We start from the raw sequence: 15,936 nt of genomic DNA, 5'->3' as shown, positions 1-15,936 counted from the left end.
CGCATTTCCGATTTCAAAGGATAACATTTGTGTGCGTGGTTTACGTTTTTTAACTGTGAGTTAATTGGGTGTATAAAAACAGCCGTTGCATTTCGACATGAAACTAGCTGCAGGCTGTTGAAGGGGAGGAGTTAACAGATGCTCCGCCCAAGCCGTCTAATTTACGTCATTTGAGATGGATCGTCATATCAGAACGGAAGTGCTTTTTTAGATTTTACCTGAAGATTGTGAGGGCACATGAACTTTAAAAAGAAAATGACCCACATTGATAAGCTAGTTACTATAAACGATGCAATATTTCATGAAGTGTAAAAAATCCAAGAAAAGCACAGACAAGTCTTATTATGTTAAAGAGACTTTTGTATTATACATTTTTTACTTGATTTGGAATTTGTTTAAAAAATCACAGTTTCGTTTTGTTATTTGACATAAAACATATTTTAATTTTTCAAAGAAACGTTCAGCACTTGAGAAATAATAAAACGGCAGTTGTTTACGTCTAACTCATTTTGTGAAAAGAAATCGCGAATAAATGTTATCGTGTGATCGGTGTCGGGAATCGCATCGTAAGATGAGTGAATCTTTACATTCCTACTTTGGGGAACAACAAACTCTTTCGCAACAAACGACTAATATAACTAAAACATCCTAATTTACTACGTGAATTCAAATTATAATTGAAAATATTAAAATACACAGCAGTATTGACATAACTATTCATTCTTTTATTGGAAAGTTATTGAAGTAGTAGGGCCTCTACTTTTCTCTGGCTTCTTGGGTGTAATGTACATGTGCTTGTATTTTCTTTAGAGCGAAGCTTCTGGAGAGTGAATCTGTGAATGAAAGCTTAAGGAAAAACCTGTCGCGCGCCTCCACGCGCTCTCCGTTCTACACTGGCTCCGCCATCTCTCCCGCCCTCCTTGCACCCGAAAAAGAGGCAGCAGATATCATTGAAATCGCAAAGAAAGACCTGCAGAAACTGAAGAAGAAAGAGAAGAAGAAAAAGAAGAGGTAAGATGCCGACGTTGATGCTCAGTTGTTGAGAAACAACGTCTTATTTTTCCCGGCGCAAATCGGATTATTTACGATGCTGACGTAACGTCAATGCGTCATCACAGGCTTGTGAAAAAGGTCAATAGGTTACCATATTCTCCTCTTTACCTTTTCCACCTACATCATATATCCAAGTATACTTTCTACACTATCACACTTTTGCACCATTTTATTACTTATTATTTTACTTCGTAAAGTTTTGACGATCATTTTCCGCCCTCTCTTTGAGCCAAATATATATCAACCGACTAGCTGAGATTAGTTAAAGGTATAGTTTACCGTAAAAATGTTATGATTTACTCACCGTCATGCTTTGATTTTACGGACACGCATATAATTTGTGTTTTTATAGACGTTATATAGGCTACAGGTTTAAAATGACATGACTGTGAATATATCATTTTCTAGTCTTCCTAAAAACATAATGCAAACAACTGTCAACCCGAATATTACAGTGCAGACCAGAAGACGAGAGGGTGGAATGGCACTTTGGTTCAGACCAAACTATCAAACCGCATTACAGTAGGCCTAAACTGTACCTAAAACAAAGTACTAGTATTGGCAACGCGACAGATAAAATATAGCTTGTGCCTCACATGTTCTGTCTGCCGTCATCATTGGGACTGTGGTTTTTCTCATCCTCACTCTCCAATCCAACCCTTCACTACTGAAGACTCCAGCAGATGGATGAAGTTTCTCACGAGGATCTTGAGACAGTCAGGTTGGAAAAAGTCGATAAATGCCGTTTTCCACTAACCGTAGTCACAATGCCACGGAAGAGCCGTTCCATTGTTCTTTCCTTATCTTTTTCTCATTTAACACCACCAACGATTCACTAAACCGTGAATTAATGACTTTAGTTTCATCACACTAGACTCATCAAATTTCTTTGTTTTCTGCATTTCTTACAACTTCGCTGGGAAGGAACTTTGGCAGCTGCTAGTACATCAGTAATGAAAGTCGTGAGCAGTAGTGAGCTTGCTTTGGTTTTACAGCAAAATATTTGAGTGATTTATAACACTTTACAAGGTTCTTTCATTCAGTTATGCATTAGTTAACATGAACTACAGTAACGTTTGATTATTAGTTAACACCGTACAGTACAGTTGTTTATTGCTCTTCTATGTTGGTTCATTGTGAATTAACTAATATAAATATCTATTATTGAATTCTGAAATGAACATTAACTAAGAAGACTTTTGTAAAGTGTTACAGATGTAAACTTAATTTAATCGGGAACGAATTGTGGGTCAATTCAATCAGGTTTTCCCGTTTGTGCGTTTTAAGGATCCTATGAAAGTTTAGGAATTTGACTATATATCACTGAGGTGGATCAGAAGTTGTTTATGAAGACAACTTTCAGTTCATCGAGTCTCGAACCAAAGGGTTCCCTGTGTTCAGATGTGTCGGTCTTAAATTTGTGAATATATCTGGTCATGTCATTCAGTGTCATAAAGGAGGAGGGTCCGGATAATGAGGAGCCCTCAGAGAGAGCCAATGAGGAACCAGAGGCGGTATGTCAACTCCAATATGTCAAACTAAAAGGATCATTTAGAGTACATTTAAAAAATCAGTTGTTAGATGGTTCACAGCGAATGTCTTAGAATGTTTGTATTATGAACATAGATTGGATTAGCGTTTGTATAGCACACAGGTCTGTCTATCAGGGTTAAATGGTTCGAATGTGAAATGTTAGTATACACATAAATAAGAGAATAAGGTTCGTGTCAAAGGTTTTAGGACACAAAGACAATGATAAACTCGTCAAAATTGCAAATTCGCATAATGTTCCCTTTTACCTACAGATATGTGCTGTTGAGGTTCATTATTATTACAATTAATTACGGTGTTAAGTCTGTTAAATTATGCGATACATCGCGGGCCGTAATCTAAAACGTTTTTTCAAATAATGAGAAACATTTTCTCTTGTGTCCTAAAACCTTTGACCAGTACTTTGTATAATGCCGAGGCGAAAATGCTCATTTACTTATTACATAGTCATTACCTAGTCGTTACATATTTATTATTACCTGCAGTATACTGTTCCTCAGAAGTCTTGCGATCCAATTCACCACATTTATGGGCATAGATCAAATGGATGTGGTAACTGTGAAAGTAAGCCAGACATTGGTGTTAATGGTAAAGCACTGTATCAACCGCAGGATGCGAGTGATCACGATGAAGCCGAGGAGGCAGATGGAGACGAAGAGGAGGATGAGATGGAGGTGGAGAGCTCTGATGAGTCAGACTCTGAGCTGGAGGAAAAGGGTAATGCTTTAAGAAACCCAAGTAAACCAAGTCGTCCGCTGTTGCCCGTCTGGTGACCGAATCTGTGTTTTCTAATTTCGCGAATGTGTTGACAGAGGACTTCCAGGCGGACCTGGCCAACATCACGTGTGAGATTGCCATCAAGCAGCGACTGATCGACGAGCTTGAGAACAGTCAGAGGCGCCTGCACACGCTCAAACAACAGTACGAACAGAAACTCATGATGCTGCAGAGCAAAATCAAAGACACGCAGCTGGAGAGGGACCGCGTGCTACACAACATGGGTACAACATGCACACCAGACACTCATCATTACCAAAACATTGGATTGATTTTATTGTAAAAGCATTTAGGCAGTCTTGGCCTACTGGTCAAAAACTCTTAAACAAAAGCATCAATAGGCAAGCATTCCTATCTGTTTACCTGTACCGCCCTCTTGTGGTGTTGTTTGGAAACAGCTCGACTGGAACGGTGATAAAAAGCTTTGGCCTTTCGATCACAAAGGCACTTTTTAAGTCAATGTTTTGATACAGGCTCCGTGGAGTCGTGTACGGAAGAGAAAGCAAAAAAGATCAAGTCCGAATACGAGAAGAAACTGAACTCCATGAATAAGGAGATGCAGAAACTACAGTCGGCGCAGAAGGAGCACGCCCGCCTGCTGAAGAACCAATCACAGTACGAGAAACAGCTGAGGAAACTGCAGCAGGAAGTGACCGAGATGAAGAAAACCAAAGTATGTTTGCGCGCGCCTAGTTTTATCATTGCATATTTAGTCACGTATGTGTCCCACACTGGTTGTGCGAAGACGTCACAGCTGGAATCATGTGCGTTGTTTAGGTGCCATGTGCAATTTACCTTTCAATTTTATCTTCTATATAACTATTTATTATATTTTATAATATAGCGCTTTTCACAATGCAAAGCAAAACTGTTTTACAGAATCGAATCTTTGCACCAAAACAGGAAGAAAACAATTAAACCACCAAGCATCGTCATAACAACTGTATGGCGACACACCAGAAAAACACTCGCTAAAATGTCTTCACGCGTCACTTTTTAACATACAGGGAACTTCCCATACAACGTGCTGTTTAGTCATGATTTTATGATGTCATGTTGACTCTGTTGCCTTAAGGTGGGTCTGATGAAACAGATGAAAGAGCAACAGGAGAGGAACCGAGCCACAGAAACCCGCCGGAACCGAGAGATCGCCACACTTAAGAAAGACCAGCGCAAACAGGAGGTAAAACCTTGCCACAGCTCAGGGGGATTATGGGATATGCTCCGACTAGCACTTTAACCACTTCTCTTTCTGGAATTGTGCTGTTTTAGCACCAGATGAGGCAGCTTGAGGCACAAAAGAGACAACAGGATCTTATCCTGCGCAGGAGGACAGACGAGGTGACCAAATGTATTATTAAAGAGTATATATTTTGCAATTCATAAGGTCCTACTTTGGTTTACGGAGTGTCCAACAACAAGTTTACGTACATACACGGTGTAAAAACACTTACATTTTCTTTTAAAGGAGGAAAAAGCGTCTTTTTACGCATTTATACACAAGGACATTGTAAATAGTTCCTCATTAATACAAATTGTACCGTGTGAAGCTCTATTGATCTTAAAAATCACTCGATTGCCTGTATAAACATTTATGAGTTCTTCTGCACAAAAGAGGATATTTTGAAGAATGTCACCCAAAAGTTGGGGTACCCATTCACTCGCACGTGTCAATGGGTGCCGCCATTGTTCTTCAAAATCTCTTCTTTCGTGCTAGCGGAAGAATGAAAGTCATACAGCTGTAAAAAAATAACGGTCGGTTAACACCATCAACTAATGTCCGATCTATTCCCCGCATCAGATAACCGCTTTGAGGCGACAGGTGCGACCCACATCAGGCAAGGTGACCCGTAAGATCAGTTTACCAGAGCCTTTGCAGGAGTCCTCACCTCGCACGCCTCGACCACAGACCGCAGGGGCCACCGCAGCCAATGGAACAAGGTAACGCGTGATGCATTGCACGTTGGGAACTCCTTTGACGCCGACTCCTCAGATTTCTTGAACACTCAAAGTATTAACCTTAAAAAACACTTTTGATGTTCATTTGAGCAGCTAGTCTGAAGCTAGCGCCATTTATTTTGCAGAAAATACCTGATGAGAACAGGAGGTGTATACTTTGCTAGGTCGGCACGGGCTAAATGGCAGTCATTGGAGCGTCGTATTAGTGACATCATCATGCAGAGGCTGACCATCTCTAACATGGAGACGGATATGAATCGCCTGCTGAAGGTGACCGTTGATATTTAAAAGGCCCTCATTGAAATAAAAAACTTTGCTGACCAATGACTGGGATATTATTTGTTTTAACATTGTTAAATGCTTGATCCTGATTGGTTACAGATGTTTAAAGATACAGATGTTTATTTTTTCCTACTGAACATGTAAAGTCGGTAACACGCCGCTAATACGAAAGTCAACATTTCAATTCTGTGTCCACAGCAACGCGAAGAGCTGACCAAGCGCAAAGAGAAGGTGATGAGAAAGAGGGATAAGATCGTAAGTGAGGACACGGATGCCGACAGAACCGTCCTCTCTCTCGCCGAAGAGATTGAGTCGCTGACTGCTAACATAGACTACATCAATGACAGCATCGCCGACTGCCAAGCCAACATCATGCAGATGGAAGAGGCCAAGGTGTGTAGAGATAACAGGCAATACATCGAAATAAATCATCCGTGTAATAATGTGCTGTGTATCGGTCAATATAGGAGGAAGGAGATACAATGGATGTTTCTGCTGTGATCAGCTCATGCACACTATCTGAGGCACGCGTACTGCTCGACCACTTCCTGTCAATGGCCATCAATAAGGTACCGCGTAAGAGATCAATCCATTTTCTTCACGAAAACATATTTCCATACATTTACAATATGGCGACTGTCAGTATCGGCCAACATATGACCGTTTAAGCATAATACTAATCCATCCAATATCATAAAACCTCTTTGATTGGATTGGGTCTTTTAATATGGAAAAACATAGTAGTACCAATGTTTAAATAAAGTATGCCCTTATACAGTATGTGGTATTGTAAATAAAGCACAATTTATTTAACATCATACAATTATTTTAATATATTTTATTACACGGAATGCTTGATTCTGATTGGCCGATCGCGACATTTGCAAGCGAGTTTACTCCCAGATAACAACCTCTCAAAACGATAACACGCGCTTACCCGGACGCAAAACGTTTTGGCCAACTTAATATAAATATTTACATATCTGACACGTATTTACGAATGATTAACCAAATTGAGACATTTCGTCTCTTACCTTAAAACCGGAAGTAAACGTCTTTTCCTCGGCATTCGGAGCCAATCAAATATTTTCAACATTTCCAACATTTTCTCACGTGGCAAGTAGCCGTGTGATAAGCGGGATAACTTACAAACAGCCGGTGTAATCGTGAAATAAGCCCCTTCAGGACGATACAAGACAACAACCGGCCGTTCCCGTACATTATCCCTTACATATTAAGGTATATTATATTATACATAACAAGATTTGATGTGTCATCAGGATTTGATCGGATCGTGAAATGCTGATATTCTCGTCTTCACATGGTGTTGAAAAGATCTTTTTCAAGTAAGACCGGGATTGCAAATACAATTTTGTGCTCTATCGTTCGTAACTTCTCTCAGGGCTTACAAGCTGCGCAGAAAGAGTCCCAGATCAAAGTGATGGAGGGCCGCTTGAAACAGACGGAGATCAACAGCGCCACTCAGAACCAGCTGCTCTTCCACATGCTGAAAGAGAAAGCCGAACTCAACCCTGAGCTGGACGCTCTGCTCGGAAACGCTCTCCAAGGTCCGACATGCACGCGTGTTCAGCGTGGTTTTGGCTCGTTCTTTTGACGTTCGATCTTAATTTGCTTTTGTCTTTTGTTGCCTGAATTCAAACAGAACTAGGTAACATGCCGTCGGGTAAGTAAAGACGAGAGCTGTGCATGCGTCTCCCGTAGACTAACCGCAGACCGTAACCGTAGCGTAGCGCTGCATGGTTCTTGACTAAACTCACCTGCGGACTTCACTCTTTACAGCACAACTCAAGTACTGAACGTAGAAACACGACAGGAAGCTTTCGATGTAGACCCGTGACTTGTGTTTGTTAGTGTGTGATATTATGTCCAGTGTTATTGAATAGACATTCAGTTTATTATTAGCAATATTATAGCGGTGTGCTTGCAACCTGACGCCGTGCAAGATTGATGTCGAGTTCCATAATGTGTCACAACTGACAAGTTCACGATGCAAATACGGTTTAGCCTTTCTAGCACATTCGTATCCTTTTTACAGTTAACTCCTCGTGTGACAAACATGCCGTCGGATTGTTCATACGCAGACGTTTTCTCACCCTACAAACCGTACACGTGACCTCTCCTGGTCTCCATTTTTAGATTTGCAAACGGGACGTATTTACTGTACTTCAGAAATCCACAGTTTGTCTCTACACCCCATGCATCTTCAGACGGTCGGTGGAAACGCGTCTGCAAGCCCTGAGGCTTTTTCCCACCGCGCAACGCTCTCTTCTAGTTCTTTTGAATTCAGGGTCGAAATCGCAACACCATGACGCATGTCACCCGAATAACACGGTTTACCGAGATTAACAAGTGACGAAAGAGAGCGCTTTCTAATGCCGAAGTGTGTTTGTGTTCATGTGTGATTCTGTTCATTCAGAGAACGGCGATGACAGTAGCAGCGATGAATCATCTCAGACTCCGACCGCAGAGAACAGGCTAGTCTGAAAACAAACCACACCCAATTGATGGTTGAAAAACATTTTTGCGTTATAAAATTATTTACATTTTTAATATGTGTTTAATATAAGATATTTGGAAGAATGCTTGTAACCGAACAGTTCTTGGCCACCATTGACCACCGTAGTAAAAGAACGGTGGTCAAATGTGTCCCAGAACTATTTGCGTCCTGCAATCCTTGTTTTTTGGGTCAGCTGTTCCTTTAAATCTGTTTTTTTCTGTTATTAAATATTATAAATGACACGTAATCTTTTCTATTAATTAATTTTCTTCCTTGTTTTTTCTTTCTTTTATATGATATTTATTTACTTTGGCTCATTTATTTTCTCTTCTAGTTCTTTGGCTTCAGATCTCATGAAGCTTTGTGGCGTAAACAAAGCCAGGAGTAAGGTAAAACAAACACGATGCTACACGTTACCCCATGAATTCACGAGTTTTGCCACTTTTAGTAAGTGCGTGTTAGTTTTGAGCGCGTCTGAAAAATAAGGAAAAGAACTCAAATGTACACATTTACGACTGTTTCTGATATGCACGTACGCCAAATACAGAAATAACATCCGCTTACATGTTTAGCCAAAGAGATGCTCGATCGAAGACGTGCTTCTCATGCCAGTCACTATGAACGGCCAACAGGAAATCTTTGTTTGTCCTAACCAGAACTCGACTCGACCTGCTTCAGATCTGAAGCTAGAAAAACCTTCATTTGTAAACCAGTCCACAGGTCTTTAAAGCAGAGTCTGTTTTGTATAACCCTTACTATCGGCCAATCTTCTATAACCTTAATTTCTAAGGCTTTATTGTGATATTTTCTACCTTTGCCTACCACAGTATTCACAGTTATAATAATATAAACGGATTTAATAAAACATAAGTTGAGCACGTATTCTTCTTTTAAATGTATAATGGATTCAGGCTCGTAGAAGAACAACGACTCAAATGGAGCTGTTGTACGCCAACACTGGAGACCCTGATGTCCCACCGGAGGATTTCTCTGCCCCTCTGCTTCCTGTAGTGGGTCCGGTAGGTCATAAGGACCCTGCAGCCCACTTTAAAGACAGAGATGCAATAACCTTAACATCCAAAACAAATGCTGCGTAAGTCTTTCGGTTGTGCCATAAAAAGATGGACACAAAAGGATTCTTAATGTTTACACTTGTCCTCAGCAAAATACTGACTGTCGATTTTAATTCAGAGTTGCTTTTTTATAGCTCCAGTGCCAGATCTCCTACGGCAACAGAAAGGAGGTCTCTGGATCGTTCACCCGCCGCCCGCAGGAGAGCTCAGGAGAAAAGCCAAAACCCTGCAGACAAAACCAGAGCCCCGGACAAACCGTAAGAATTCATTTTCATATTGGTCACTCGATGCTAAATTCTAAACAAAAAGTTGGAATTTATTACTTAAGTTGAAGCCCCAAGCATGACATGGCAGTGCACAACTCACACCGCAAAGTTTGTGCTAAAACGTGAATGATATTTAAACTTGTCTACTTGTTTCAACTTGATATTTAAACTTAAAGAATCACACGTTTAGTACAGCAGGGACTTGCGTGAACTATAATGTAGAAACTATATCCACAGACAGACCAGAATATCTACAGGATTAGGGCTGAGCGCTCTTTAGACTTGGACCAGAAAATAACCACATAACAACATTTAAGCATCAATAAATGCATAACACGCTCCAGCACAGGTGTTTAGAATTTAAACTGTACAACCAGTTAAGATGTACCGTCATTCGTCTGTTGTAATGATAATCCAGGAAGGAGACGGGAACCGGCGAACGTTTAACGAAACTTTAATTAAATAAACAAACTATAAACACGGATACAAAAGGCCATAAAACATAAACACAAACTTAACGCATGTCCGGGCCCGGTCCTCTCTCGTCAACAGTCCTGTCGCTCGTCCTTTTAAGCTCCCGATCTCCTCCGTGAGATATGCTGGACCGGTGCGCGCACAGCTGATTCCAACTATCACTCACGCCACCAGCCCCGCCTCACGGCTCTCGTCCCACCTTCCTCACCACATCTGTATATTATTCGTTCTTGGCATTTGCATTCTTTGTGAAAAAACAGCAATGGAAACAAACGCGATTTTAAGGAGAGTGCTGCAGTGTCTGTTGGCTTCTCGATTGATTCTTTTGAGAGTTACCAGCAGTCTCCCTGCCATCCGGCTACCCAGGAAATGGGTCAATGGCCAATCTGCATCGCACCGTGGGCACATGGGTGACGCTAATTTAGGCTTCCTGTAATGAAAATACAGTGTGAACAATCGTGTATTCAGCACAAAGGACAAAATAAAACGAGTCCCGTTTGTCACCTGTTTATTTTGCCCACGCTGACGAACTCGAATCATCTTTAATGTTCTTAATTCGGTATCAAATATGAATGTATGCAAATATTTTGATGAAGCAGTCAACACATTATGCAAATAATTAAACGTGTTAGCTGTTTTTATTAGCTGCCATTCTTTTTGCTTGATTCATTTGGACGGTGCATCAGTGTTGTGTGTGTGTCTTTGAATCCAGAAGCGCATTAAACCCAGTTCAAGCAGCCCGGTCCAGTCGAGCGGCCAAACTACAGTGCGCGCACGTGGCTGAGGGTCATACTAAAGCCCTGTTGTGTGTGGACTCGACGGATGATCTTCTCTTCACTGGTTCAAAGGGTCAGACATTCAACTTCATGACATTGTAACAGCGCTGCACCATGATCCGATAAATTCTGTATCTACGATAAAGCCATTACTGAAGCAAAAGATTTGACCCAGAATGAGATCTTATTGATCAACTTAGTATGGCGATTCTATACGGTTTTAGTACCGGATATACTGTACTGTACATGTATTTGTGCTCTATTCACTTTCATTTAAACTAGATTTTATTTTAGATCGCACGTGTAAAGTGTGGAACCTAGTTACGGGTCAGGAGATCATGTCTCTTGGAGATCACCCTAGCAGTGTCGTGTCAGTCCGATACAGTTCCAGCCTGGTTTTCAGCGTCTCCACCGCCTACATCAAAGTGTGGGACATCCGGGACTCTGCCAAATGCATCCGCACCCTCGCGTGAGTGATGACTGGAACACACAACAAGAAAAACTAGACGTCACACACTTGCAGACTCTTTGAAAGTGTCAGATAGAAACACACTTACTGATCAAATCTGGCTAAAAGTCTTGTCGTGTATATTAGCATTTATTCTGCTGGCGTTCCAGTTACTAAGGCCTAATGTTCTCTGGTGTTTTCGAACCGTTCTCGACGATTGTAGTTGCTCACTCGTAGCCCTCAATCTCTGTCCTTTAGTTCATCCGGACAGGTGTCTCAAGGTGACACGTGTGCTCCTACCAGCAGCAGTTCTGTTGGCATACCACCGGGAGAAAACCAGATCAACCAGATCGCCTTGAATCCCTCTGGAACGTTCCTGTATGCCGCATCGGGCAACACCGTCAGAATGTGGGACTTACGGAGGTACTATGACTCGTCAAAATGCGTTTCAAGGTCTTTTCATTGACTATCACTGACCCAACGAAAACGTTTCGATATGATATTTTTAAGTTTCATGCATGCTTGTGTTATTTACAGTATGTTTACAAAAGTCGACACATTAAAATGACAGTCGAATTACTGTCGTGTCCCACCAAGTTTAGCCAAATAGCGCCTCCTGTGGCAATAGCGGGAACGCCATGCCCTTTGATGTGTTTCGGAAGACAATGCAAAAATATTTCCACTAAAGGCCATTGAGTCTCCGTTTATACGTGTTCATGCTATTAAATTCTGTCTTCAGGTTTGTTTCCACTGGCAAGCTGACGGGACACCTGGGAATGGTAATGTGCCTTACTGTAGACCAGATGGGAAAGGGTCAAGATATGGTCGTCACCGGCTCAAAAGATCATACTGTAAAAGTACGTTCAGACATTCTGAAACACTGTTTGCGGACTAACACAGATGCCTCTTGGGTCTTAAATGTGAATGCTCATTTTCATCTTTCGCAGCTCATTTGTGGTTGCCTGAACACAAATAATAGTTTAAACCATTAATACGGCTCCAATGTGCAACGTGGAACATTAAACGCAGTGCGAATGAACGTGCTTTTGGACTTTCTCGAGTCATTTCGTTTGTGTTGCAGATTTTTGATGTGGTGGAAGGTGCTCAGGGGAGCATCGGTGCCACACACTACTTTGATCCGGCCCATCAGGACGGCCTGGAGGCTCTGGCAATACAAAGCGATTCTCTGTTTTCCGCTGCCAGGGACTGCTGCATTAAGAAATGGGATTTGACCGGCAAACAGCTGCAAGGGGTAAGAACTTAGGGAAGGAAAGGTATCTCTGCTTAACGATTGCAAACACAAATGTCTGTGCAGCATTTTTGCCAACAAGGAGGATTTTCTTAAAGAAACAGTTCACCCAAAAATGAAAATCTATTTACTCACTCAAGACCTTTATACATTTCTTTGTTCTGTTGAACGCGAAAGAAGATATTTAGAACAACGTTTTGGAAAGATAGCAAATATTCGCCAGACAAAATCACGTGCGTTGTGTCTCTCGGCTATGGATACACGCGGCTGGACCTTGGGGATAATCTGAGCTGTACCCGATTAGAATATCATATGGTGTATTTTGGACGGGAGCGGGTCTTTGGACGTGATATCTTCTTCTGTGCTTTGCGGAAAAATGATGACAGAATGTAAATATTTCGGTGAACCATCACTTTAACATTGTACAGCAAAATGATGCTTCTTTGTGGGTTAGGCCGTCGAAGAATATATTCCGTTAGATTTATCAAAGCTCATCCGATGGATGGAAAATACTTCGTTCTATACCATTTTATCTCAAACCGTTATAAAGAAAAAATAAGTGTCTTTTGCTTACAATCTCCTATTGGATTTATTTTGAAATATTACAATTCAGCGTGTGACATTTTACTAAAAACGATTAAGAAATGAGTCTTAGTGGAAGCATTTAAAGTGCAGGATGACACGTCGTCTGTAAATCTTTACTGCGTAGATGCTAACTCGCACCGATCGGTAAACTCCTACACAGTTTTTGCAGTTCTTTTTGCGAGATAAACTTACATTTATACCTTCAATAATGTTGAGGCCGTGTTCACACTTGACTTCTTTTTTTACGTTAAAGGAAGTTGACAACGGTGCTTTTTTATAAACAGAAAGCGATCACTTTTAAAACCACAATACGAATTTCTTGCTAGAAATGCAATCCGAAGTTATTGAAAGTGAAAATTCTCATTTATGAATGAGCTATGCCCCAACGGCCATTTCGGTTTCCATTTTATCATTTCAAGCTTGAGCCTTCTCGACCAATCACGTTCCTCGCATCACATTTAGGCATTTGGCATTTAGTCTGTACTTTTCATCGCAAGTTACAGTTAAAAAGCGAAATAAAAAATGACAACATGCACTTTAAAATAACAGAGTCTGCTCCTATTTTGTGCAATCCGTGATACAGCCCAGTGGTACAGTTAGATGGTGTGTGTAACATATCACCGTAGCATTATATTTGTTTTAGAGTTAAACTGTCCATTATGCCTAATGGCAAATCAGACGTTTGCGTGGGTCTAACTTGAAAGATGAACACTTGGAAATAATTACATTCACAAATAGATTCCAATTAGTTTCATAATGCGGACATGAAGATGCACTTTATTTATAATATAACTAATGAAACCAAACTAATGAAGTTATTTATGTAAGCATTTATGTCTGCTTCAATATGATGTATATTTTGTGCTTAACGCCAACACGACGAACCTGAAATGAATCAACATTTTCGAACAATCCAGCATTGTGTGTATTTCCGTTTCATGGCGTCGAGAAAATCTTGCATTAATATATTGCATCTTAATACGGCATACTGTTTTTATTTTGTTTTATTTATTCATCTGTTACTATTATTATTTTTAATACTAATTCAAACGTATGCAACAATGAAAAGCGCTACATAAAACACCTCCACTTGCCATGACATATAGTAACCATTTGCATTACCAATATTTTACTAGACACATCATGCATTAATGCACACTTATCGTACTAAATTCTTTCAATCAAAGCTGTGACTGTTACATCAGGTAATTCGCAATGATCAAACACGAACAACCGTTTTGGCATGAACCGAATCTCTATGCTAGCTTATGTAAGCTAATGCGTTCACGGCGTGTGTGTTTTTCCGTCATTCAGCAGGTAGATCGGGCTCATTCGGATCTGGTCAGCGGTCTGGCCGTAGTGCCGGGCTCCAACGCTCTTATGAGCAGTTGCAGGGGCGGACTTCTCAAGTTCTGGCACTCGGACAAGCTCAGAGCCCTGGGAGAAATAAGGGCTCATGACAGCGCCATCAATGACATCTGCACTAACAGCAGTCACCTCTTCACCGTCTCTGAGTGAGTGTCACAGTTCTTTCACGAGAAAAGTATGCTTTTGTAAGAAGTTCAAATGTAATATTCTCCCTCTTTCTTTTAGCGACCGGACGGTAAAGATCTGGCAGGTCAAAGGATCTTTAGAGGAGGGCGTTCAGTGACCGAATCGTGGATGGACTAGAAGATCACAGTGAACGTTTTAGCTCCTCCGTGACCCAGATGCTCCGGAGATCTTCCTGCTGTACATTTTCTAAAGTGCCCTGTTTATATTTATATGCATTTATATAGATGTTGCTGACTGTCATAGGAGATATCGTAGGTCAATGTGCGTGTTTGTTTAAGTGGAACGGTCCTAAAGCTGGGCTTTGGGCATCACACACGAGCAGTCCATTCGAGAAGCACGTGTGTTTGTAAATGTCTGGACTGGACCGAGGTCTGTTATTTTTTCCATGTTTGTTGACCAAAGTTACTTCATTGTTAGGATCTCTACACTGGAACTATGACGTGTCACACATCTTGACGCAAATCGTAGTATCGTAGTCTTAACTGCTCGAATGGTACAAAGATATTTTCACCGGCGTCCTCTTTTTACAATGCCCGAACCTGTACACCTGTTTTTCTGCTTTAAACCTTCGGGTAAGCTGTACAGTTTCTTCTGTCGTCCCGTAGTTGTTATGAATGTCAGATGCGGTTGTAAATAAACTTCATCCGTCAAAATGATGACAGGCTTGTTCTTGTTGCATTCCGAGTTGAAGACAGTTGGGTTGTTCTGAGAAGCGCACTACAGCTGAGCATCTATAGGGGGCAGTGCATACACAATGTACAGATCGTTTTATATATCCAGACACAATTTAGAGTATCTTACCGTTCTTTTTTCCATTTTGGAAAAACAGTAACTCATCTTAACTATAGAATAAAAAACAAGGGTGGAAACGAGACGATACTTCATACCTGGAATGTTTTAACGTCTCAGTTGCCCTTTGTAAAAATGAACTCCTCGGCTCTCATTGTCTGCATTATTTGCTCCAAGTAACTCATTCATATCCATATGTTTTGTTTTGAAAATGTATATGACACATGTAAATAAAATCTTTCAAATCAAGTGACCATCGAACCTTAGAACGGATCAGTATATGACCCCGTGCAGTCTACGGTGAGTTCTCTTGAGTTTCTTTGCTTTCTCTGAACCAAACTAAACATTTCTTGACATTGTTTTGAGTCATTATTAAGGGCAAAATACCAAATACACTACTAAGCAATGGAACGTACAAAAGAGAGGTTTACTCGTGACCCAAACAACAAAAGAAAAGGATTTTAAAACTGAAAAAGTGTATTTATACACATTGGAATATAGAGATGTGATAGTAAAGCACAGTAGTTACACAAACACCTACGAAAAGAAACCCTTTGACTCGAAGCCTAAGGAATGACATGC

At 40.8% G+C, this 15,936-nt stretch overlaps 1 protein-coding gene across 5 annotated transcripts in view; it reads left to right on the top strand.

Annotated features, from left to right (window-relative positions):
- LOC306893064 (kinesin-like protein KIF21A) overlaps nucleotides 1-15,619 on the top strand; it is a 32,697-nt gene extending 17,078 nt beyond the window's left edge. The window contains exons 11-35 of one of the 5 annotated variants that reach the window (XM_079454554.1): nucleotides 811-1,011; nucleotides 1,727-1,774; nucleotides 2,501-2,567; nucleotides 3,216-3,321; nucleotides 3,417-3,605; nucleotides 3,855-4,054; nucleotides 4,457-4,564; nucleotides 4,654-4,722; nucleotides 5,183-5,322; nucleotides 5,466-5,610; nucleotides 5,821-6,015; nucleotides 6,090-6,191; nucleotides 7,025-7,190; nucleotides 7,286-7,306; nucleotides 8,060-8,117; nucleotides 8,475-8,529; nucleotides 9,052-9,233; nucleotides 9,348-9,470; nucleotides 10,666-10,802; nucleotides 11,024-11,198; nucleotides 11,436-11,600; nucleotides 11,917-12,034; nucleotides 12,259-12,429; nucleotides 14,326-14,525; nucleotides 14,605-15,619. In XM_079454554.1, coding sequence (XP_079310680.1) covers nucleotides 811-1,011; nucleotides 1,727-1,774; nucleotides 2,501-2,567; nucleotides 3,216-3,321; nucleotides 3,417-3,605; nucleotides 3,855-4,054; nucleotides 4,457-4,564; nucleotides 4,654-4,722; nucleotides 5,183-5,322; nucleotides 5,466-5,610; nucleotides 5,821-6,015; nucleotides 6,090-6,191; nucleotides 7,025-7,190; nucleotides 7,286-7,306; nucleotides 8,060-8,117; nucleotides 8,475-8,529; nucleotides 9,052-9,233; nucleotides 9,348-9,470; nucleotides 10,666-10,802; nucleotides 11,024-11,198; nucleotides 11,436-11,600; nucleotides 11,917-12,034; nucleotides 12,259-12,429; nucleotides 14,326-14,525; nucleotides 14,605-14,662 — 3,199 coding nt within the window. In that variant the 3' untranslated portion in view covers nucleotides 14,663-15,619. Of the gene's footprint in view, nucleotides 1-810; nucleotides 1,012-1,726; nucleotides 1,775-2,500; nucleotides 2,568-3,215; nucleotides 3,322-3,416; nucleotides 3,606-3,854; nucleotides 4,055-4,456; nucleotides 4,565-4,653; nucleotides 4,723-5,182; nucleotides 5,323-5,465; nucleotides 5,611-5,820; nucleotides 6,016-6,089; nucleotides 6,192-7,024; nucleotides 7,206-7,285; nucleotides 7,307-8,059; nucleotides 8,118-8,474; nucleotides 8,530-9,051; nucleotides 9,234-9,347; nucleotides 9,471-10,665; nucleotides 10,803-11,023; nucleotides 11,199-11,435; nucleotides 11,601-11,916; nucleotides 12,035-12,258; nucleotides 12,430-14,325; nucleotides 14,526-14,604 lie in introns of all 5 variants that reach the window. The other 4 variants (XM_079454557.1, XM_079454556.1, XM_079454555.1 and 1 more) reach the window with 4 other exon arrangements.
- The last annotated feature ends 317 nt before the right edge of the window (nucleotides 15,620-15,936 follow it).

This window comes from Barbatula barbatula (assembly GCF_947034865.1).
Source record: "Barbatula barbatula genome assembly, chromosome: 4".
Classification (NCBI taxonomy): Eukaryota; Metazoa; Chordata; class Actinopteri; order Cypriniformes; family Nemacheilidae; genus Barbatula; species Barbatula barbatula.
Note: the sequence above shows the minus strand (reverse complement) of the source record. Positions and strands in the feature narration are given on the sequence as shown.